The sequence below is a fragment of the Conger conger genome, chromosome 6, assembly GCF_963514075.1.
Source record: "Conger conger chromosome 6, fConCon1.1, whole genome shotgun sequence".
NCBI classification, from domain to species: domain Eukaryota; kingdom Metazoa; phylum Chordata; class Actinopteri; order Anguilliformes; family Congridae; genus Conger; species Conger conger.
The window spans coordinates 61,033,954-61,052,667 of record NC_083765.1 but is presented as its reverse complement, the minus strand read 5'-3'; the positions used below and the strand labels follow the sequence as shown (position 1 = coordinate 61,052,667).

Sequence of the window (18,714 nt, the reverse complement as noted above, 5' to 3'; positions counted from 1 at the left end):
TAACACTCAAACCCAATGGCATCAGTCAGCCTGGAAGACGGGACAAGAAATGGCGGCAGAAATTATCTGGAGAAACAAATCGAAATCGAACACCAGCTATTGAGAAAAATGGACTGACATCTTTGGGCTGAGCTCTTTGCAAGGGAAAAATGAAAACTTCAACAGGGTTCATTTTTCATAGTGAGAACAGGGAAATGCGTTTCCATCATCCACAAATATGATTATAGCCTAGGGGAGAAAAAAAAAAAGAAAAGAAAGAAAGACTATTTGAGCCAAGACCTTGAGGAAAATACAAAAAACAAGGACAGATTTAGGCATCCACTTAAAATGCATAAAACAATGTGTCAGCAAAATGCTTCACAAAATCATTTACACAACAGCAGTCAGTGAGATCGCCAAAATGTTTATTTACAGTCCATAAAAGCAGCCACAGCTGACTGCAGGTCTTTAAATGTCCGTTCCCAAGTCTCCGTTTCTTACCACTGAAAGCAGGGGAAAGCAACACAACACAAATGTACAGGGAGACCAACACTGTGAGAAGTATAAAGCAACCACAAACCGTTAATGCGAGGTACCAAAAAACCTAAGTCTACCAGCAAAATAAAAGGGTAGCAAAAATATTAAGGTCAAGACATTGACCTCACATGGAGCACTTAAATGTATCCTTTCGCTACATGCCTAAATTACACTTATTGCAATATACACTATTCCTAAAGTAGCTGCCCTTCTGGTATAACATGCTGGCAAAAAAGTATTTTGATATACTAATGAGGGGATCATGATAACTTATCAATGGAGCACTTACATACGTGAAACAAGAACAGAAGTGATGGTTCCTTGTACACAGTCAGAACACATGCACAAAACACTAAGATGAATGGTCCAAGGTTCACCTGTTAGCTTGAAGTAGGTGTGCTACCTTATACATGTGTAGTAAAACTGTACATACAAAGTTATCTCAAGTATCATTAACTCGTTTTTGATTTCTGCACCCATTCAGCCAAACGTTTTGGCTTACTTTCAGACAATTGTTCCAAGACACGTAAATTGATACTACAGTTTTGTTACAAAAATTTCCACCCCTCCTCTGCCCCACAGCACAGGCTTGAGAATGCAACAAAGAATCGTGTCAAAGTAAAAGCTTTGTGTTCACTTTAGGTTAGGTGGTGTCTTTAGATTGGTTGGGGGTGGAGGGGCGGCTGTTATCGGTGTCGTCTGTGCTGTCGGAGGGAGCTCCCGCGTTGCTTTCGGGCTCCTTCTGCAGGATCTCGGTGGCTTCGTGCTCCAGGACCTTCGAGGGAGTGAGGGGCTCCAGGACCTTCGAGGGAGTGAGGGGCTCCAGGCGGACGCTGCCCTGCTCACTGACGTCAGAGCTCACCGACTCCCCATTATGGGATTTCCTCAGGAAATCCTGGAAGGGTACGTCATCCTTTGGCGAGCTGCCCTCCTCCTCCTCCTTGTCCTGCCCCATCTCGTGGTCAGTGGGTCTAGAGAGGGGCTTGGCCTCAGGCGACGGTGGCTCCTCCTTTTCTTTCTCAGACGAGCTTGTACCGCTGGGCTCCCCAGGTGAAGTGTCCCTCTCGACAGGATCTGGTAGCTTTGCAGAAGTCTTGTGTCTTTGCTTCTCCTCATTCTCGGGGATCCCACCATCGTTCGCGTGAGCTTGGCTTTCCTCAGGCACTTCAGCTCTTTCACTCTCCGGCTTAGAAGCAGCTTTGGAGTCCTTGACCTCTGAAGGTTCTGCCCGACTTTCATCGTACGACTTCGTACGAGAATCAAGCGGAAGGTCTTCTTTGTCCTTTCTAAAAAAATAAAAAAAGAATAAAAAAACAAAATCAACAAATGTGCAGAATACATAGAAGAAAAAAATAAATCACGTGATGGTTTCGTAATTACCCATTTGCATCCGAAGGGTCTGAATCTCCACTCAGAATGTCGGTTTCAACTCTCTATTTAAAGTCAAATGAAGTAAGACAAGTATATAATTGGAAACATATACATGTATCTTCAGTGTAAATTCTAAAAGGGAGTAAGTAAATGTAATGTGTTAGAGCAAAATTGACTTCATCAAAGTTGTTTTAAGACTTTGCAAACAGCTGGTGTGCAGGCTTTACAGTTTTTAACACCAGTGGTTAAAAAAAAAAAAAAGATTGTTTAAATAAAATCGAACAAACTAACCGTAAAATCACTAGCGTCTCCTGCAGAGGTCTCAAACCTTGGCCTGTTAAGGGACATGATGCAAGTAAGTATTACATGCAGGACACCAGACTCAGGATTTCAATTTCAACTATTCAGATGCAATTTGTCAGCCAGTGCTTCAAAACAAATTGCATCTAAAATATTTGGATGGCCATGCTAACTACACATGAAAAGTGCATATATGTTCTTTATATAGACAATAAAGAAGATCAAAAACATTATCCTCATTGGATGTGTCCTTTCTAGAGATATTGGCGCTATCAGGGGTGGGTGGCACTCAGATTTTTGAACTTATCTACTGAATCCATGACAGTATCAACTACAGATTTAGTAAATATGTTATTATATTTACATTTTATATTATACATTTTGAAGAATATAAAGTTTCATTTTGACTGGAAACTTTCTACCATACCATCTACTAGGTTGAACATCTAATACATTTTGGTCACCTTCTGGCCAGACCCAACTTTGGCATTGTATAATTTTTGAATAAATGATCCATTTGACTTTTTTTGTTGTTGTTTATGACTGCTTTAACCAGGATATTTACTAGCATTTCAACTCCGGACACCATACACCAGGTGGCTCAGATGTAAGCCATCAAAGTATGTTGTTATTTTGAATTAAGGTTCTCTTTGAAACCATCAAAACAGGCCAAGACATAGCAGTAACAATTATTTTTGTACACATGTAGGCCTATTATACCTTTTGAAGTACTCAAAAGTTTCATTTCGATCAGAGATAGTCCACCTTAACCAGCTACTTGGTTGAATATCTAACACTTTTCCACATTTTCTGGCCGGACCCAACTTTTTCAAGTTTAATGCCAAAGCTATGATTCTCTGAAATGGATTTCCCAGTAATGTTTTGCATACCACCCCCCTTTTTTTAAGAGACAATATCCCTAGAATGACTAATCCAAGGAGGCTAATGCTTTGGATGTTCTTCATTGAATATATAAAGAATGTTTGCACAAAGTTTCAGCAAAAGTGGAGTGGTAACTCCAACACGTCTGGTTGATGTTTCACTTCAAATGTGAAAACTCCAACCAAACACTTTCTGTGGATTTAACTTTTACTGAAATGTTAAGAATCACTGAGAGTGAGACCTTCCACAGAACAGTATAGGTTAGACTAATAAGTCAAAACAAAACAAACTTAAAACAATTCATGAAAGGTTAACATACCCAGTTTTGGGTTTTTCCTCATTAGAAATTCCTGCAAAATGCGAAAAAACATGGACGTGTCACATGATTAACTTAACTCAGTTATAACTTTTTGCCTGACGTACACATGTGCACACACTACCTTTTTCGATGATGACCTGACAATTGTGGTGTGGTCTGTCGATCAAATGTTTGCTCATGAGGTTGGTGCCCGATGCATCCGCCAGGAAGTCGCAGTTCAGACAAACGAGCGTTATACTCCTGTAAAAAACATTTTCATGACTGTGTGAAGAGACACCACAGTTAAATACACAACTGAAAATGAGATCTAAAACAGGAAGAACCAGGAGAACTTTTTCAACCATTAAATTGAAAACTGTAAGTATTTTCCCCTTAAGTCTCTACACACTACTCAGGCAGAAGCTAATCTATACAAGCCTACATGGGAGATCTTCCCTTCCAAATAAACAAGCAATGAGCAAATATTAATGGCCAGTTTCACAGACTAACTTAGATTAAGCTGAGTCCTGCAGTATATTTGAATCTCCATTCAAAGCTGAATTTAGTCTAGGGCTAGGCTTAATCTCCCTCTGGCCCAATGTGGATTCTATTTTCATACCGTAGACTACCCCGAGGCTTCCTCATTTTTCTTAATCTGTCTCTGGAAACAGCACTATGAAACCTGTGGAAGAAAGAAAACCATCATTTAAATACACACAAACCTGACAGAACACTGAACCTTAACAAGAGAAGGCTATGTAAAAATACATTAAGTTGACTGCATCTGCAAATGGATTCGAAATTAACCTCACCTGATCATATGATTTTCAAAAGACTTCTTGCAGCAAGTGCGATACTTGCACGCCCCGCAATTCAGAACCATCGGATAGTGAGAATAGAAGTCTGTGACTTTTGTGTAGCATTCAACACATATCTGCTGTCCCAAGTGATTTCTGGGAAGGACAAAATAAAAACTTTTAAAAAGTAGTCACAGTATATACTTCAACAGAATGGTATTTATCACTCCTTTTTCAATTTTATAGAAAGCACACACCATAAAAATACATCATAATCATAGTCATACATTCATAAAGGTTCTTTTGTATTAAACTAAATTCTAAATAAATGAAGATACTCTGCACTAAGAAAATGAGGAAAGGCTTAATATGGGATACCAATCAGACAAAGTTAAGAGTGATATCTGAATACCTGACATTCTTCAGTGCCTCATTGTTCTTCTCCTGCAGTTTGGAGTTGAGGCGTTCTTGTTTCTTTGATTGGAAGGGCCTGGCTTTCCCCGGACTGCTGTTCTGCGAGGACGACTTTGATTTGGCCGTGCCAGAGTGAGATTTGCTGGGCTGTTTGGAGGTGGGGCTGCTGGGAATGATGCTGACGATGGATCTGCTTGGGGTGCCGGCAGAAGTGGGGGACCCACCCAACAGCGAAGCTCGAATGGTAACCTGAACAAAGAAATAGGTGACATCTTGAATTTCTTGAATGACCTTGGAGTCAATTTGTTTTTAAAGCTTATTCACTTATTCCAAAGCCATTGTGAAGTTAAATGAATGACAAATATACCTTTGTTCCTGGAGGGAGCCCCTCTAAGGTTTTGGGTTTCTTAAACGTTCTATGGAAATGAGTCTTATGCTCCGTTTTCTCTTTATAAGTTAGGAAATTCAGCCGGCATTTGCCACATCGATGAATTCCTTTTTTCTGCAATAATATGTACAAAAAATTACAAATCAGCAGTTAAGAGTTGGTCGAATAAACATAAGAGATAATTAGGCATTCGACAACCTCAGCAAACTATAAAAGAATAAAAGATACAGCAACAAAATTTCATAGTATATTATATTCTAGGCAGACCCTGTTGGTAAGGCTTTTCAGTGGTAACCAAAGGGGTCTATGACACACTCAAGAATGGTGTAGGGGGGCTCAATCCCTCTAATGAAAGTTTAGCAAGCCTGCTGTTACTTAGATCAGAAACAACCAGGCTTTAAACACAAATTCAAGAAGTTGCAAAATAATTACTCCAAGCTAATTTTCCTCTTCAGAAATTTTAATTTAAGTCCTGATCCTTCATAAGCATCACCATATTTTTTCACAGTCATCAAGAAATACACCCGGGAAAATCTGTATAAAAAGATAATGCAGACACTACACCAACATTCAATGAATTACTTTATACCATGTATTACTATTACATTAAGTATGCATAATGTCAAGTAGTTCCGAACAGCAAAAAACATTCATGGTTTAATCCTTGCATCCATGTATGCTACTAATTGCACCGAGCCACAAATAATTACCATCTCCATATTTACCATTTGCCACTGGTCTGTGAAATGATATGGAAGGGACAGAAGCGTGTATTTTCCATGCGTGTGTATGCTGTTTCTCTCACCTGATGCTTCATATAATGCTGCATGTAGATGTGGCCGCTACGGAGGACTTTAAGGCAAAAGGGACAGAGGAGATCTTTAGTGTTTTCGTGAACGGAGCGGAAGTGACTCTCCACTTCTGAGAAGAACGATGACCTGTAGTTGCATACCTGTGAAGGAGCAGGGCGAAGGTTTGGTTTTGACATTGCTCTCAGATATGCCTTAATAAAAGAAAAAAAAAAACATTAAATAACATTTTTTTTATTAAGCACATAAATACCTGGCAAACGTAGGGCATCTCACCAGGCTTGTGATTGTCTTTCATATGTTCCAAGAGCACTTGCTCGGTCTCAAAGGCTAACTCACATATTTTACAATTGGCTGAAAAGCAATATGACGACAGGAAAAATAGATGTTACAACAGTGGCGATGAGTTGGAACAAACAAGAAATATATATATTTATCACAAACATCTGTTTTAAGTGAAACATTTGCATTTGCTGAAAGACAGGACATATACAAATTGCCTTGCAAACACATCTACTATTTAAAGAATCTGAATTCAGGACCTGGCGCTGGTTAAACAATAACTCAAAAAATAAGTTTTGCAATTCAGTGAAAACCTGTTAGGGGATGTTGTGAAAATAAAACAAAATAAACCGGTGGTTCTCAACCCTGTTCCTGGAGATCTACTACCCTGTAGGTTTTCATTTCAACCCAACTAATTCTCCTCATCAGCGGCTCAACGTGATCTCCAGCGGTTGTCTGAGGGTTGGGAACCACCGTTGTGCACTAGTGGAGAGCAGTGGGGAGAGGAAAATGGCCGCCCATACTGGTAGACTCGTAAGGGCTGTGGGCGCTCTCGATGTGGCACTGCAGCTGGAAGGGGGTGGAGTACTGGCGGAAGCAGTGCTGACAGGTGGTGTGACTGTCCCAGCTCTCATTGCTCTGTTTCTCCAGCTCCAAGTGGTGCTTCATGTGGTTCATGAACCTGCAAGGACACCACAGAAGAAGAGAGCGGAGACACCTGCATCAGTATGCTGTCGTCGCGGAAACGGGGCCTTAGACGAAAACACGAGGGGTGCTGCGTCTGCGTCTTTGTCTTGCTCGTAGAAAGGGCATCATAAGAAGAAACCAACAAGACCACATCCACGTTCACTTATGAGGGGGGTAGCTCTGGCTTCCATTCTCTTTTTCTTCAGCAGAAATATAACTTAAAACTGACTGGCAGCAGCCATACCACTGAAAGGCTGAAGCTGAGCAGGTGTGGGCTTGGTTAGTAAATGGCTGCCATTGCATCACCCAGGTGGGTGCTGCTCATTGGTGGTAGAGGCGAGTTTCCCCCTCACCACTCGAAAGCGCCTTGAGTGTGAGAAAATCGCTACATCGATGTATAGATGAAGCATTGCATTTATTTGAAAAGCGTACCAATCTTGCGAGTAAGACTGACTGAAAATAAACCGTTTTCTCATGCAACTGACAAGACTGCAAAGAACATAACGGTCTTGTAAAAATTGTGCAATAAAGTAGCACGCTTCATCAGCTAATCTTTGCATGTCATTAAATTCAGCATACTTAAATCATTTTAAAGCAATCTCCTAATTAGCTAGTACATCCTTTTTTTTTGGGTCCAAATCAGTAATCAGTTCTACGCAGTCCAACGCGTTTCATTCCCAAACAGGGGGAAAAATGGATTTTTAGGAAAGGATAAAGTATAATTAATGAGTCAAATCCAATGAAAACATGTCTTTGAAAGAGGGTATGACCTGTAAACAGACCAAAACTGAGCATCATCTCCCAGAGGTTTTTAAAACAAGACACATTACCTGCGATTCTCCTTGCACCTCACTTTTCAACGCTAGACTCATAGCCATTAAAATTAAACGAGGCTTTTCACGATGAGACATGCGTTTCGTGTTTGGGTTCCGGTCTCTCTGGCCCGACCTACCGAGGCTGGCCTTATGAGGCATGGCCCATTTTTCATCTCCAACATTCTGCCACCTCAGCTCCTCTAACAGACGTTTTTATGTGCGGGAACCGTGACCTCAGCTGCTAGGAGCAGAGTGCAAACACACAACGCGTCTAAAGCCATTAAAACAGCTTACTGGGCCTTTTCTTTGTTGTGTTCTGGCGTCACGTCGTTCCATCAAAGGAACAGCTCCTCCAACACCTAAACTATCTCCCATTATTCATCGACAGCCCCTCATGGAGATCGTTCTCTATCTGCAGCATTTCGCATCTTCTGGCAAGCCTCTGTTCCTTCTCACTTTAAACACTTTAAAGCCTTCTTCAAACACAGGCCTAGCTGCTCTGACAACAGCCTCATTTACCGTAGCAAAATTTCATTAAGGCAATTTCTGTCATTTTATTACTAAATGCAATTTATGTAAATTGTTACTTGTATGCTGGGAACTTCACCTCTCTATTCTAAAACTGAAGAATAGATGTAATTTCATGTCATTTCATTTTGCCTGTAAACCTAAGGTAGCAGATTATATGGAAACAGTAAGTCAAAAATGTTATTCTCCTTGCTCGAAGACTATGAACTATGTAAATAAGGCAGCTCATACATGTAAATTTTGTTGCCTGCTAAATTATTGCCAAAACAATCTCCGGATTGCATTTTCATTAGAAGATCTGAGGGACCTTTTAATTAGTTGATGGATGTTGCCGCCTCTCCTCTTTTGTCTGTATAGGTTGTAGAGAGAGAAGACAACTCATGGCTCTCCTCAGAAACGTGGCTTCAGCCAGCTGCTTCTTTTCACACCACAACCACAAGATGTGCAGAGCACAGGAGGACGAGAACCGACCATACATGTACAGTGACCACAAGTCTCACAAGAATCCAGCAACAATCAAGCAACAAGTTGCTACTTGAGGACCCAGACATTACACAATGCAACACAAATGCACACAATGAATCTGTGCCCACTATAACTCCAACACCGCTAACTTACAGAAAACTCTAATGTGAATTAAGTTCACCTTTCACCTCATCTTTACGGAAGCAGTACCTGATGTTGTTTTTCAGGACCTTCAGGCAGCTGTTGCACTTAAATGTGATATTGGCCTTTTGATCCTTCTGGACCGCCTTGTCCCCCTCGTGCCTCCCGTAGTAGAACTCTGTGACCAGCATAATGAGTTTGCCTCTCTCTGTATCCATCAGCCTGGCCGGAGGGGCAGGTTTACCCAGCTTGGACGTTGTCGGGAACACACTGTCTATCAAATGAGAACAGCAGTACTACAGGAAAAGAAAAAAAGATATAAAAACCTTCCATTAACAGTCAGGGTACACAGTCCAATTAAGACGATCATCCATCATCAGACACAATCGTGCAACCATTTTCAACAGCAAGACCATTTTCAATCACTGCATTGAAAAGAAATGAACTAAAACAGGACTTGTAACTGGCAAGCATGTCAAAATAAGCACTCACCCTCATATGATTTCTCATGGGATCTGGGAGGTTAAACTGAATATTGCACCTTGGACACTTTTTTCTAAATGGGGTCCCATTTTGTGCGCAGTCAGAAACATTGGCAACTCCTGTATGGAAAAAAAATAAAAATAAAATAAATTTAAGAAAAGGTTTCCTGCATATATTAATTTACAGTTTCTTCTATATTTCGACTGCTCTTACAATTATAGCTAAGCGTGCTCTGATTCCCTCAGTTTAATTAAATTTGTTATTTAGCCGACACATTTATCCAAAGTGACTTACAGTTAATTAGACTAAGCAGGGGACAATCCCCCCTGGAGCAATGCGGGGATAAGGGTCTTGCTCAAGGGCCCAACAGCTGTTCAGATTTATCGTGGATACACTGAGGCTTGAACCACCAACCTTGCCGGTCCCAGTCATGTACCTTAACCACTATACTACAGGCTGCCCTGTGAAGGCTGATGTTGACATAAAAAGCAGAAACAGACACAGCCCTTGTTGCCCACCACTGAGCTAATGATACAACAACTGACAGGCAAAAAACTCGCACCCAAATCCAGCTTAGTCCTTTTAGTGGCATTGCTTGTCATATCAGGTGGAGAGTCCCGTTTAACTGCACTCATCCCGATTCCTGCAAGGAAAATGAAACGAGACGTACGGTTGATAAAGGCTATGCTACTACGCTAATAAAAAATGCCAACCAGATTAGTGGTAATGCTCCAATAAAGCACAGCTCTACTCAACTTCACGTCCTGCGGGTCACAGTGCCTGCAGGTATTTGCTCATACTGTGTGCTACACCACCTGATTTCATTATTATTTTACCTGCTTGGTACTTCAGATAATAAGCTAATTGGTGAAATCAGGTGGTGTAGCACACGGTTGAAGTGAGAGGATGTGGAGTTGAGTAGCACTGATGTGGTATCTCCCGGCATACCTGTATTGCTCATGACCTGCAGTAAAGGTGATGGCTGCTTGCACGGGACGCCGGAGTTCAGTGGTGTTGGCGGGGTGACAAGCTTGCTTTGCATTGCAGACGGAACAACGTGTATGGGCAGCTGCAGTTTGGTAGGGCTGAACTGCGCAGCTGGCTGCTTTGACTGCGCAGGGCTCTGCACGTTGGCCAGGGTGACGATGTTGTTCTGGATCAGCTGCACCTGGGGCCTGTGGACCACCCCTGGTAGAGCCTTCGCTGGAGCAACCTGAGGCAGCAACTGCTGTCCAGCTGCAAGGTTGAAAAGAAGCAAATCTCAATTATTACATATCACACATAACTGAATTTTACCATTGCAATCAAAGTAGCTTATACAATACAATTACTCAAGCAAGCTAAGGGCTGGAACAAAGTTGGCATCAATCAACATATGACATCACATATCTTAAGCTTGGACTCAAAATCACTTTTTTGTTGTTCCTATAAAAAATAAAAAAATAAAAAATAAAAAAAAAGGACTCCTTTAAAACTGGTTAAACATGATAAGTCAGTTTCTCATGTTTTTGTCAAGTTAAGTCAAACTTTATTTATACAGTATATTTCATCCACAGACAACTCAAGGTGCTTTATAGAATGATAAAAACACATAATTAATAGCCAAAATACTGTACGACTGGGGTTCCACAGGGATATATATACGTGGACCAATGCTGTTCAGTATGACTATCCATCAGTCAGCGCCTGGGTAAATATTCAATGTACATGTAAATGTTAGATAATTTGAAAGATTCCCCTGCTCAGTCATACCCTGGTTTGTAAGTTGATCGTCTTGAAGGTTGTCCAATCCTTTATTCATATTCAAAATAATACAATTCTAATGTCCCATGTATGCTATACAGACAAAGTACACTGTAAATAATACAAGTCCAGAGAAACAAGTCTGTTGTCTTTCTACAAATGCCAGTCACAAGACTAAGGCCACGCACTAAGAGAACATTGTTCCACAGCATGAAGTCCTTTGATCTGAGATGCAAAAAAACAAAAAACAAAACCAAGTGAATATTTCTTGAAGAATCTGAAAAAGGCCAGGCTACCAACCACATAATCTCAGCATGGAACAACCCTTGAACAAATGTTTTCCAAATCCTACATACATGCATGGGAATATACTTAAGATGCAGTGGAGTGAATTTGTAACTTTCAGTACACAGAAATGAAGTCTTTTCGGAACACGCACCGGGAAGGACGGTGAAAGACGTTCCAGGCGGATATTGATTCCCAAGTGAGGCGATGAACGCAGAGTTGTTGGCTATCTGGGGAGATGTCACTATATAGCCCTGAATGGAATAACAAGGAGTGTATATTGAAATGACAGCACTGGTCTTCCAAATGAAGACTCAGTTCTGCTCAACTTCTTAACAACAAATAACAAATAAAGAAAGTACAGTTTGATTACATCATACCAATGTTAACAAGTACATGCACAGAATGACATGAACAGAATGCAGGAAGTTATAACAGTCGAGGAAAGCGACCGCAGATGCTACCTGGTTGTTGATGATTATGGGCTGGGGAGACTGTGCGGATAAGGTGTGGGTCACGGGCACGTGGGAGACGGTCTGGGCGACGGTGGGAAGGGGTCCCGCCTGAGAGGCCACGGGGATGAGTAAGGACTTGGGGACGGACTGCGCCGTGGCCCGGACGGTGAGCTGAGGCACTATGGGCCCGGAGGAGCCGCAGGGGGAGACGGGCGGGGCGCTGGCCGCAGTCGGGGGGGGCCTCTGGGGGGACGTCGTCATGGTGGTCGCCCCCGCCCTCATAACCGGGGACACAGGCATGACGGTGCGGGTGGCCACCGGCACCATCTGACGCTGGCTGGCAGCTTTGGCGACGGGAGCAGGATCTGGGTACGGAGCGAATCACGTGAAATTACCCGAACATAATCGACTCTAAAGGGAGCAGATGCAGTTCAAACAGCAAAGCAAACCCATGCATCGCGTACCTAATCCTACATTTGATTACCATTCTGCACAAATGCTGAAGACATTAATCAAAATAGAGGTAGAAATACAAGGCTCAAATACACCACAAATCTAGTGGCCACAGTGCAGAGGTGATGCATAGAAGCACAGCACGTTGTGTCTACACTAGTCCCACTTTCTTCACATCTCTTGCACTTAGTCAGGTCCATAAATATTGGGACATCGACACAATTCTCCTCTTTTTGGCTCTATACACCACCACAATGGATTTGAAATGAAACGAACAAGATATGATTTAACTGCAGACTTTCAGCTTTAATTTGAGGGTGTTTACATCCAAATCAGGTGAACGGTGTAGGAATTACAACAGTTTCTATATGTGCCTCCCACTTTTTAAGGGACCAAAAGTAATGGGACAATTGGCTGCTCAGCTGTTCCATGGCCAGGTGTGTGTTCCTCATTATCTCATTTACAAGCAGCAGATAAAAGGTCTAGAGTACATTTCAAGTGTGATATTTGCAATCTGTTGCTGTCAACTCTCAATATGAGATCCAAAGAGCTGTCACTATCAGTGAAGCAAGCCATCATTAGGCTGAAAAATCAAAACGAACCCACCAGAGAGATAGCAAAAACATTAGGTGTGGCCAAATCAACTGTTTGGAACATTCTTAAAAAGAAAGAACGCACCGGTGAGCTCAGCAACACCAAAAGACCCGGAAGACCACGGAAAACAACTGTGGTGGATGACAGAAGAATTCTTTCCCAGGTGAAGAAAAACCCCTTCACAACAGTTGGCCAGATCAAGAACACTCTCCAGGAGGTAGGTGCATGTGTGTCAAAGTCAACAATCAAGAGAAGACTTCACCAGAGTGAATACAGAGGGTTCACCACAAGATGTAAACCATTGGTGAGCCTCAAAAACAGGAAGACCAGATTAGAGTTGGCCAAACAACATCTAAAAAAGCCTTTACAGTTCTGGAACAACATCCTATGGACAGATGAGACAAAGATCAACTTGTACCAGAATGATGGGAAGAGAAGAGTATGGAGAATGAAAGGAACTGCTCATGATCCAAAACATACCACCTCATCAGTGAAGCATGGTGTTGGTAGTGTCATGGCATGGGCATGTATGGCTGCCAATGGAACTGGTTCACTTGTATTTATTGATGATGTGACTGCTGACAAAAGCAGCAGAATGAATTCTGAAGCATTTTGGGCAATATTATCTGCTCATATTCAGCCAAATGCTTCAGAACTCATTGGACGGCGCTTCACAGTGCAAATGGACAATGACCCGAAGCATACTGCGAAAGCAACCAAAGAGTTTTTTAAGGCAAAGAAGTGGAATGTTATGCAATGGCCAAGTCAATCACCTGACCTCAATCCGATTGAACATGCATTTCACTTGCTGAAGACAAAACTGAAGGGAAAATGCCCCAAGAACAAGCAGGAACTGATGACAGTTGCAGTAGAGGCCTGGCAGAGCATCACCAGGGATGAAACCCAGCGTCTGGTGATGTCTATGCATTCCAGACTTCAGGCTGTAATTGACTGCAAAGGATTTGCAACCAAGTATTGAAAAGTGAAAGTTTGATTTATGATTGTTAGTTTGTCCCATTACTTTTGGTCCCTTAAAAAGTGGGAGGCACATATACAAACTGTTGTAATTCCTATACCATTCACCTGATTTGGATGTAAACAACCTCAAATTAAAGCTGAAAGTCTGCAGTTAAAGCATATCTTGTTTGTTTCATTTCAAATCCATTGTGGTGGTGTATAGAGCCAAAAAGAGGAGAATTGTGTCTATGTCCCAATATTTATGGACCTGACTGTATTTCCAGAGGGTTTTCCAGAGAACAACATTTTTGCTTTAGTCATGCCTAAGACATAAATTATGCAGAAATAAGCAGCAATTATTTGTTTAAAATTATATCTAGGCTCCTATATGTGATCATATTGACGTCTATGGACCCTTTGTTTTGTGCCAAAAATGTGCATTAAAAAAGGTTCTGCTTGTGCTAACAGTTGCAGAAGTAGAAAAAATAGTTCTGGATTAAAATGTGTATTTTTGAACGGTGTTGATGTTTGCGAGCTGTGCCATTATATTTGCAAAGTGCCCCTTATGTTTTTCTGGCGCATTGAGGGGTCCATTATATCAGGGTGAACTGCATCTAAAGGAGTTGTCAAATCTGTCAAAATTCGAACTATCTGGATGGATACATAATACTCTGGGTAAATTGAAAAATACTTCTCATTGAAACATACACCCTTTAACGTACAATGCACGACTTCGTGCAACAACCGCTACTTGTGCGGTGTCGATTAGCCTTTTTCATCTGGCTACTAATAGATATGAGCACAGGATTGAAGTAACACAATTAAATTTAGTACAAACTCATACTTCGCCTGGTATTTGGAGTGACTTTGGAACGGATCTCTCCAACAAAAATGGGTTCATCATCGTCGTCATCGTCATCATCCACCAAATTAATTTCTGGGATCCTCCTTTGCCATGGCTCCAACTCCTCCTCCTCACACTCCATAAAAAGCTCCGACATTATGAAACTGGTCAACAAAGTAGATACGGTTATTGGACACATACAATGACGTAATGACATGGAACACACGTTTTTACTTTGAATCCCATACCCACTGAAAACATTAGTTTGGTTGTATGATTGCAAGTGTCAATACCTTCCCAGCTAACGTTAAATATGTTTTCAAATTACAGTAGTGCTGCGTATAGAACACAACTGAAAGCATTTGGTGCAAGCTTGCTTTATGATCCCTTTGAATAGTATATTTTGGAATGATCCCCCCATTTGATAATTGTGTTCTAGAACTTGCTTTCAATTATCAGTGGTAAACGTTACATCAGGACTGGTGATCCAACTCTTTAAATGGTTAAGTAAAAGGGACTGCAAGGTTTATCAGTAGTCTAATATAGCCTACTTTAATTAGTAAATGTTAAGAGGTGCCAGTACGGCTATGTTTGATGGATCGATCGAGCTAGTTAGCGAACATTGCTAAGTAACTCAGCTAGCATTGCTAAGCATCTCAGCTAACGCTACCTAGCTACCATTCCATAGTTTGGACCTCATTCAACGTTTCGGGTATTTTCCATAAACAATGGAAATTGTTGTCCTCGTGGCTCAACTGAGAACGCAATGGTCTCATTACGATATATTTTATAGTTTAAGTTGCAAGCCAAGCGAAAACGGTGAAGTACGAACTAACATTTGCTACTAAACTAGCTAGCCAGGGGAGTGCTACTGCTAGTGCCGCCCCATCCCATACCTTTTGTCAACAAATCCATCCAACTGCTGGTTTGTGCACCGGTGAAAGCATATTTAAGGGACATTGGAATTCTCGGTTAGGTGCAAAATCAGCACTGCAGAATGGTCTTAACTAGAGCCATTATTCGACGGATCGCAAAAAGATTTACATAATTATAACATAGAAAGCCACATATTCATTAGCTAACATCAGCAAGCTAGCAAGCTAGCAAACTAGCCGAACGAACATGGCGCCCGGTGCAACAACTGCAGCCGCGAGACGGTGTTCCGACTTTGACCCATTACTCTACCTTGACGGGACAAGATAGTGTTGTGTGGTATAATCACACAGAGCATGTTCTAACATTCGAATTTGAGTAAAATGTTAGTTTACCCGTTATGATGTAGATTTAATCAGACGAAACGCATTATTTCGACGGAGCCAGGATCATACACAGGGAGTTTTACAGGAGAACTAGCCTATAGTGGATGATGGGTATTTCCCCCCCCCATTCAGTCTGAGCACAGATATTCTAATACTACTGGATAAGCAACTCCTCCTCCCGTCTTCGGGATCAGGGATACGAATGTAGGGTCTCGAAACAACACACAGGCAATGGTTTCGAAGACAGCACTCCCAAAGACCGTCACATTAATACTGTGTAGCTTATAGTAGGAAATGTGAACATTACAACTGACATTGCATATGTTATTGATTGATGGTAAGCTGATGTAGGCTAGCCAGGCTACCATGAGAAGTGAAATGGGAGAAATAAAATATTAAATTTGTTTAAATCTCAATATGTTTATACTTATGGGGGCGACATGGCTCAGGCAGTAAGAGCAGTCGTCTGGCAGTCGGAGGGTTGCCGGTTTGATCCCCCGCCCGGGCTGTGTCGAAGTGTCCCTAAACAAGACACCTAACCCCCAAATGCTCCTGACGAGCTGGTCGGTGCGTTGCATGGCTGCCAATTTCTGTCGGTGTGTGAGTGTGTGTATGAATGGGTGAATGAGAAGCATCAATTGTACCGCGCTTTGGATAAAGGCGCTATATAAATGCCAACCATTTACTTATGTGTGGGCCAACTTTATTTACCCTAGTTCACCACGTGTGCAAGGGTAGTGAGCTTGAGAAGGATTTGTAAAACAAAAATGTGCTTTTAAGGTTGATAGGTTGGCTTTATTTATTTATTTATTTATTTTTAGCTTTATGCTTCATCATCACTGATCTGCACTTCTTCAAGGTTTTGGTTGGCAGTGAGTTATGTAATGTATTGACCTACGTCAATCATTTGAAGGGTTGTTGGTTGTGCTCATGTGATGCCACACTCAAGACAGCTTCCATTAACTGATCAATGAAACAGTCTAAATGTAGCTTCTTTTATACAACTTATTTTGTGAAGCAAGTTGCATGTACGCTTTTTTGTCTCCCCAATATTAGCCCTACTATAATTGTGTAACCCATCACATCTCTGAACAAATACAGTAAGCTACTTACAGAAAATACAGAAAGACTAATCTACACTGTGGTGAATGATAATTACATTTCTGGCCAGGTAACTAGAGCTGAATTTGAGTTTCACAACCACATGAGGATGATGGCAAACTGCCTGGGGGTATTTCTGGCAGGTAAAATTCACACCCCAATGATGGGTGTGAAAACTAGCTGACCATTCCATGGGCACAAAGAATAATTGGTCTACATTGCACGATACCAAAATAAATAAATAAATAAAAGACATTTAATATAATAGTAAGATAATGTATATTAATATAATAATAATAATCTCATATAAAGTAAAACAGTTTTCTCTGTTTTGCTGACTGGTTAAATAGGTTGTTATGGTAACATGTTAAAATGTTAACATATTTTGTGGCATACAGTCTGTCACTTTCAGCTGGAAAACTGAAAGATGGAAAACGATTGGATACCTGAATAGGGATGGCATTGAGGATGCGTGGATCTGGTTTTGCTTGTTCAAGGTGTGATTGGACATTTCTGGATGTTATTTAGAATGGTATGAAATTAGGTAGTGTTCAGAATGCAAAGTGAGATGTTTAACTTACACCAAACAGAAATTAACCTGTGTACTGATAACCAATACAAACAAGAGCCTATGATTTTGTCTTATTGTCTTTGGCGTTAGATTGTTCACTAGAGATTTGTTTATTTCAATGTTTATAGCACTGCTGAAACTTTATGTTCTCTTGGATGGGAGTGAACAATTTGATTCAAGTAACATGGAGTAAACTATCGTGTAGACCAATGAATATCTTTTGTTGGTAATAATGGTAGTGAGGTCTGCTGCCAGTCTGGAACTAGAAAAACATGCCGTTTGGAACTATCAGCCTACCCATATATATTTTTTTAAACAAATAAAATTGGCAGCAAATGCAGCTAAGCAAGCACCCCAAATTGGAACAGGCAATCCTTTGCAATTGCAGCAAAATTGCATGCAAATGGTGAGTTCCTTCACTGCATACAACAATGACAAAACTTGAAAAAGTTCAATTCATTCATTTAGCTATATGAAGCAACAGTAAGCAAGCAATATCAAGCACTGGTGCTGTGTTGTAGTGCAATTAAGACCACTCCTGCTGCAACAATTCTAGTAGAAATGGATGCTTCTCCACTAGAACTTAGAAGAACAGAGCTCTCATTGACATATTGAGTTAATTTAAAAGGACATTGGGAATACCATCCAACCTAAAGGATAGATAAGAAACATACAGTGAGTTTTGGTTTGACAAGACGAAAGAAAGCACATGAGATGCACAGGTCTTCTCCTCCTGGGGGTTGTCCTGGAAAGACAGGACTTATGGGGAGTCCTGGTCCACAGGTGAAAATGCTCATTTTGGCTGGATTTCGAGATATCTTTTTTGATATTTACAACTTCTACTACTGTAGTTTCATAGATGTTTTTATACCAGCTGTGTCAAGTAAACCAAGCACCAAGAACAATCATACATTATTTCATGTGCAAATTTCTTGTTTTTGTTGCAACTTAACTTGGAGATACACAGCTACCAACTCTTCTTGGAGTTTCTTTATCAAAATAGCTAGGGGATTATATATATATATATATATATATATATATATATATATATATATATACATATATATATATATATATATATATATATATATATATATATATATATATCTAGAGAGAGAGAGAGAAAAAAATAAATGAATTCTCTGGCATATACTGGACATAATGTCTTTTTAAAAAAATAATTCATCAATCTAACAAAAATTGGAAAAACCCTTACTTACGAACTGCCTATCCCCTGCTGATTCTTTTTGCTGGCTATCGACTCCGCCTGTTTAAC

At 40.8% G+C, this 18,714-nt stretch overlaps 1 protein-coding gene across 3 annotated transcripts; it reads right to left on the bottom strand.

Annotated features, from left to right (window-relative positions):
- Positions 1-387: 387 nt before the first annotated feature.
- Positions 388-15,892, bottom strand: znf280d (zinc finger protein 280D). Of its 3 annotated transcripts, none has more exons than XM_061245505.1 (20): positions 15,776-15,892; positions 14,508-14,671; positions 11,669-12,024; positions 11,359-11,458; positions 10,125-10,412; positions 9,739-9,819; positions 9,186-9,295; positions 8,763-8,989; positions 6,582-6,739; positions 6,029-6,129; positions 5,772-5,918; positions 4,946-5,080; positions 4,577-4,827; positions 4,180-4,320; positions 3,987-4,049; positions 3,510-3,628; positions 3,389-3,419; positions 2,179-2,221; positions 1,897-1,949; positions 388-1,802 (listed from the first exon to the last, which is right to left on the bottom strand). In XM_061245505.1, the coding sequence occupies exons 2-20, from the start codon at positions 14,662-14,664 to the stop codon at positions 1,160-1,162; spliced, it is 3,204 nt and encodes a 1,067-aa protein (XP_061101489.1). In that variant the 5' UTR covers positions 14,665-14,671; positions 15,776-15,892; the 3' UTR covers positions 388-1,159. The 3 variants fall into 3 exon arrangements, with proteins under 3 accessions (XP_061101489.1, XP_061101488.1, XP_061101490.1); XM_061245504.1 differs by lacking the exon at positions 15,776-15,892 and adding an exon at positions 15,404-15,694; XM_061245506.1 differs by lacking the exons at positions 4,946-5,080; positions 15,776-15,892 and adding an exon at positions 15,404-15,697.
- Positions 15,893-18,714: the final 2,822 nt, after the last annotated feature.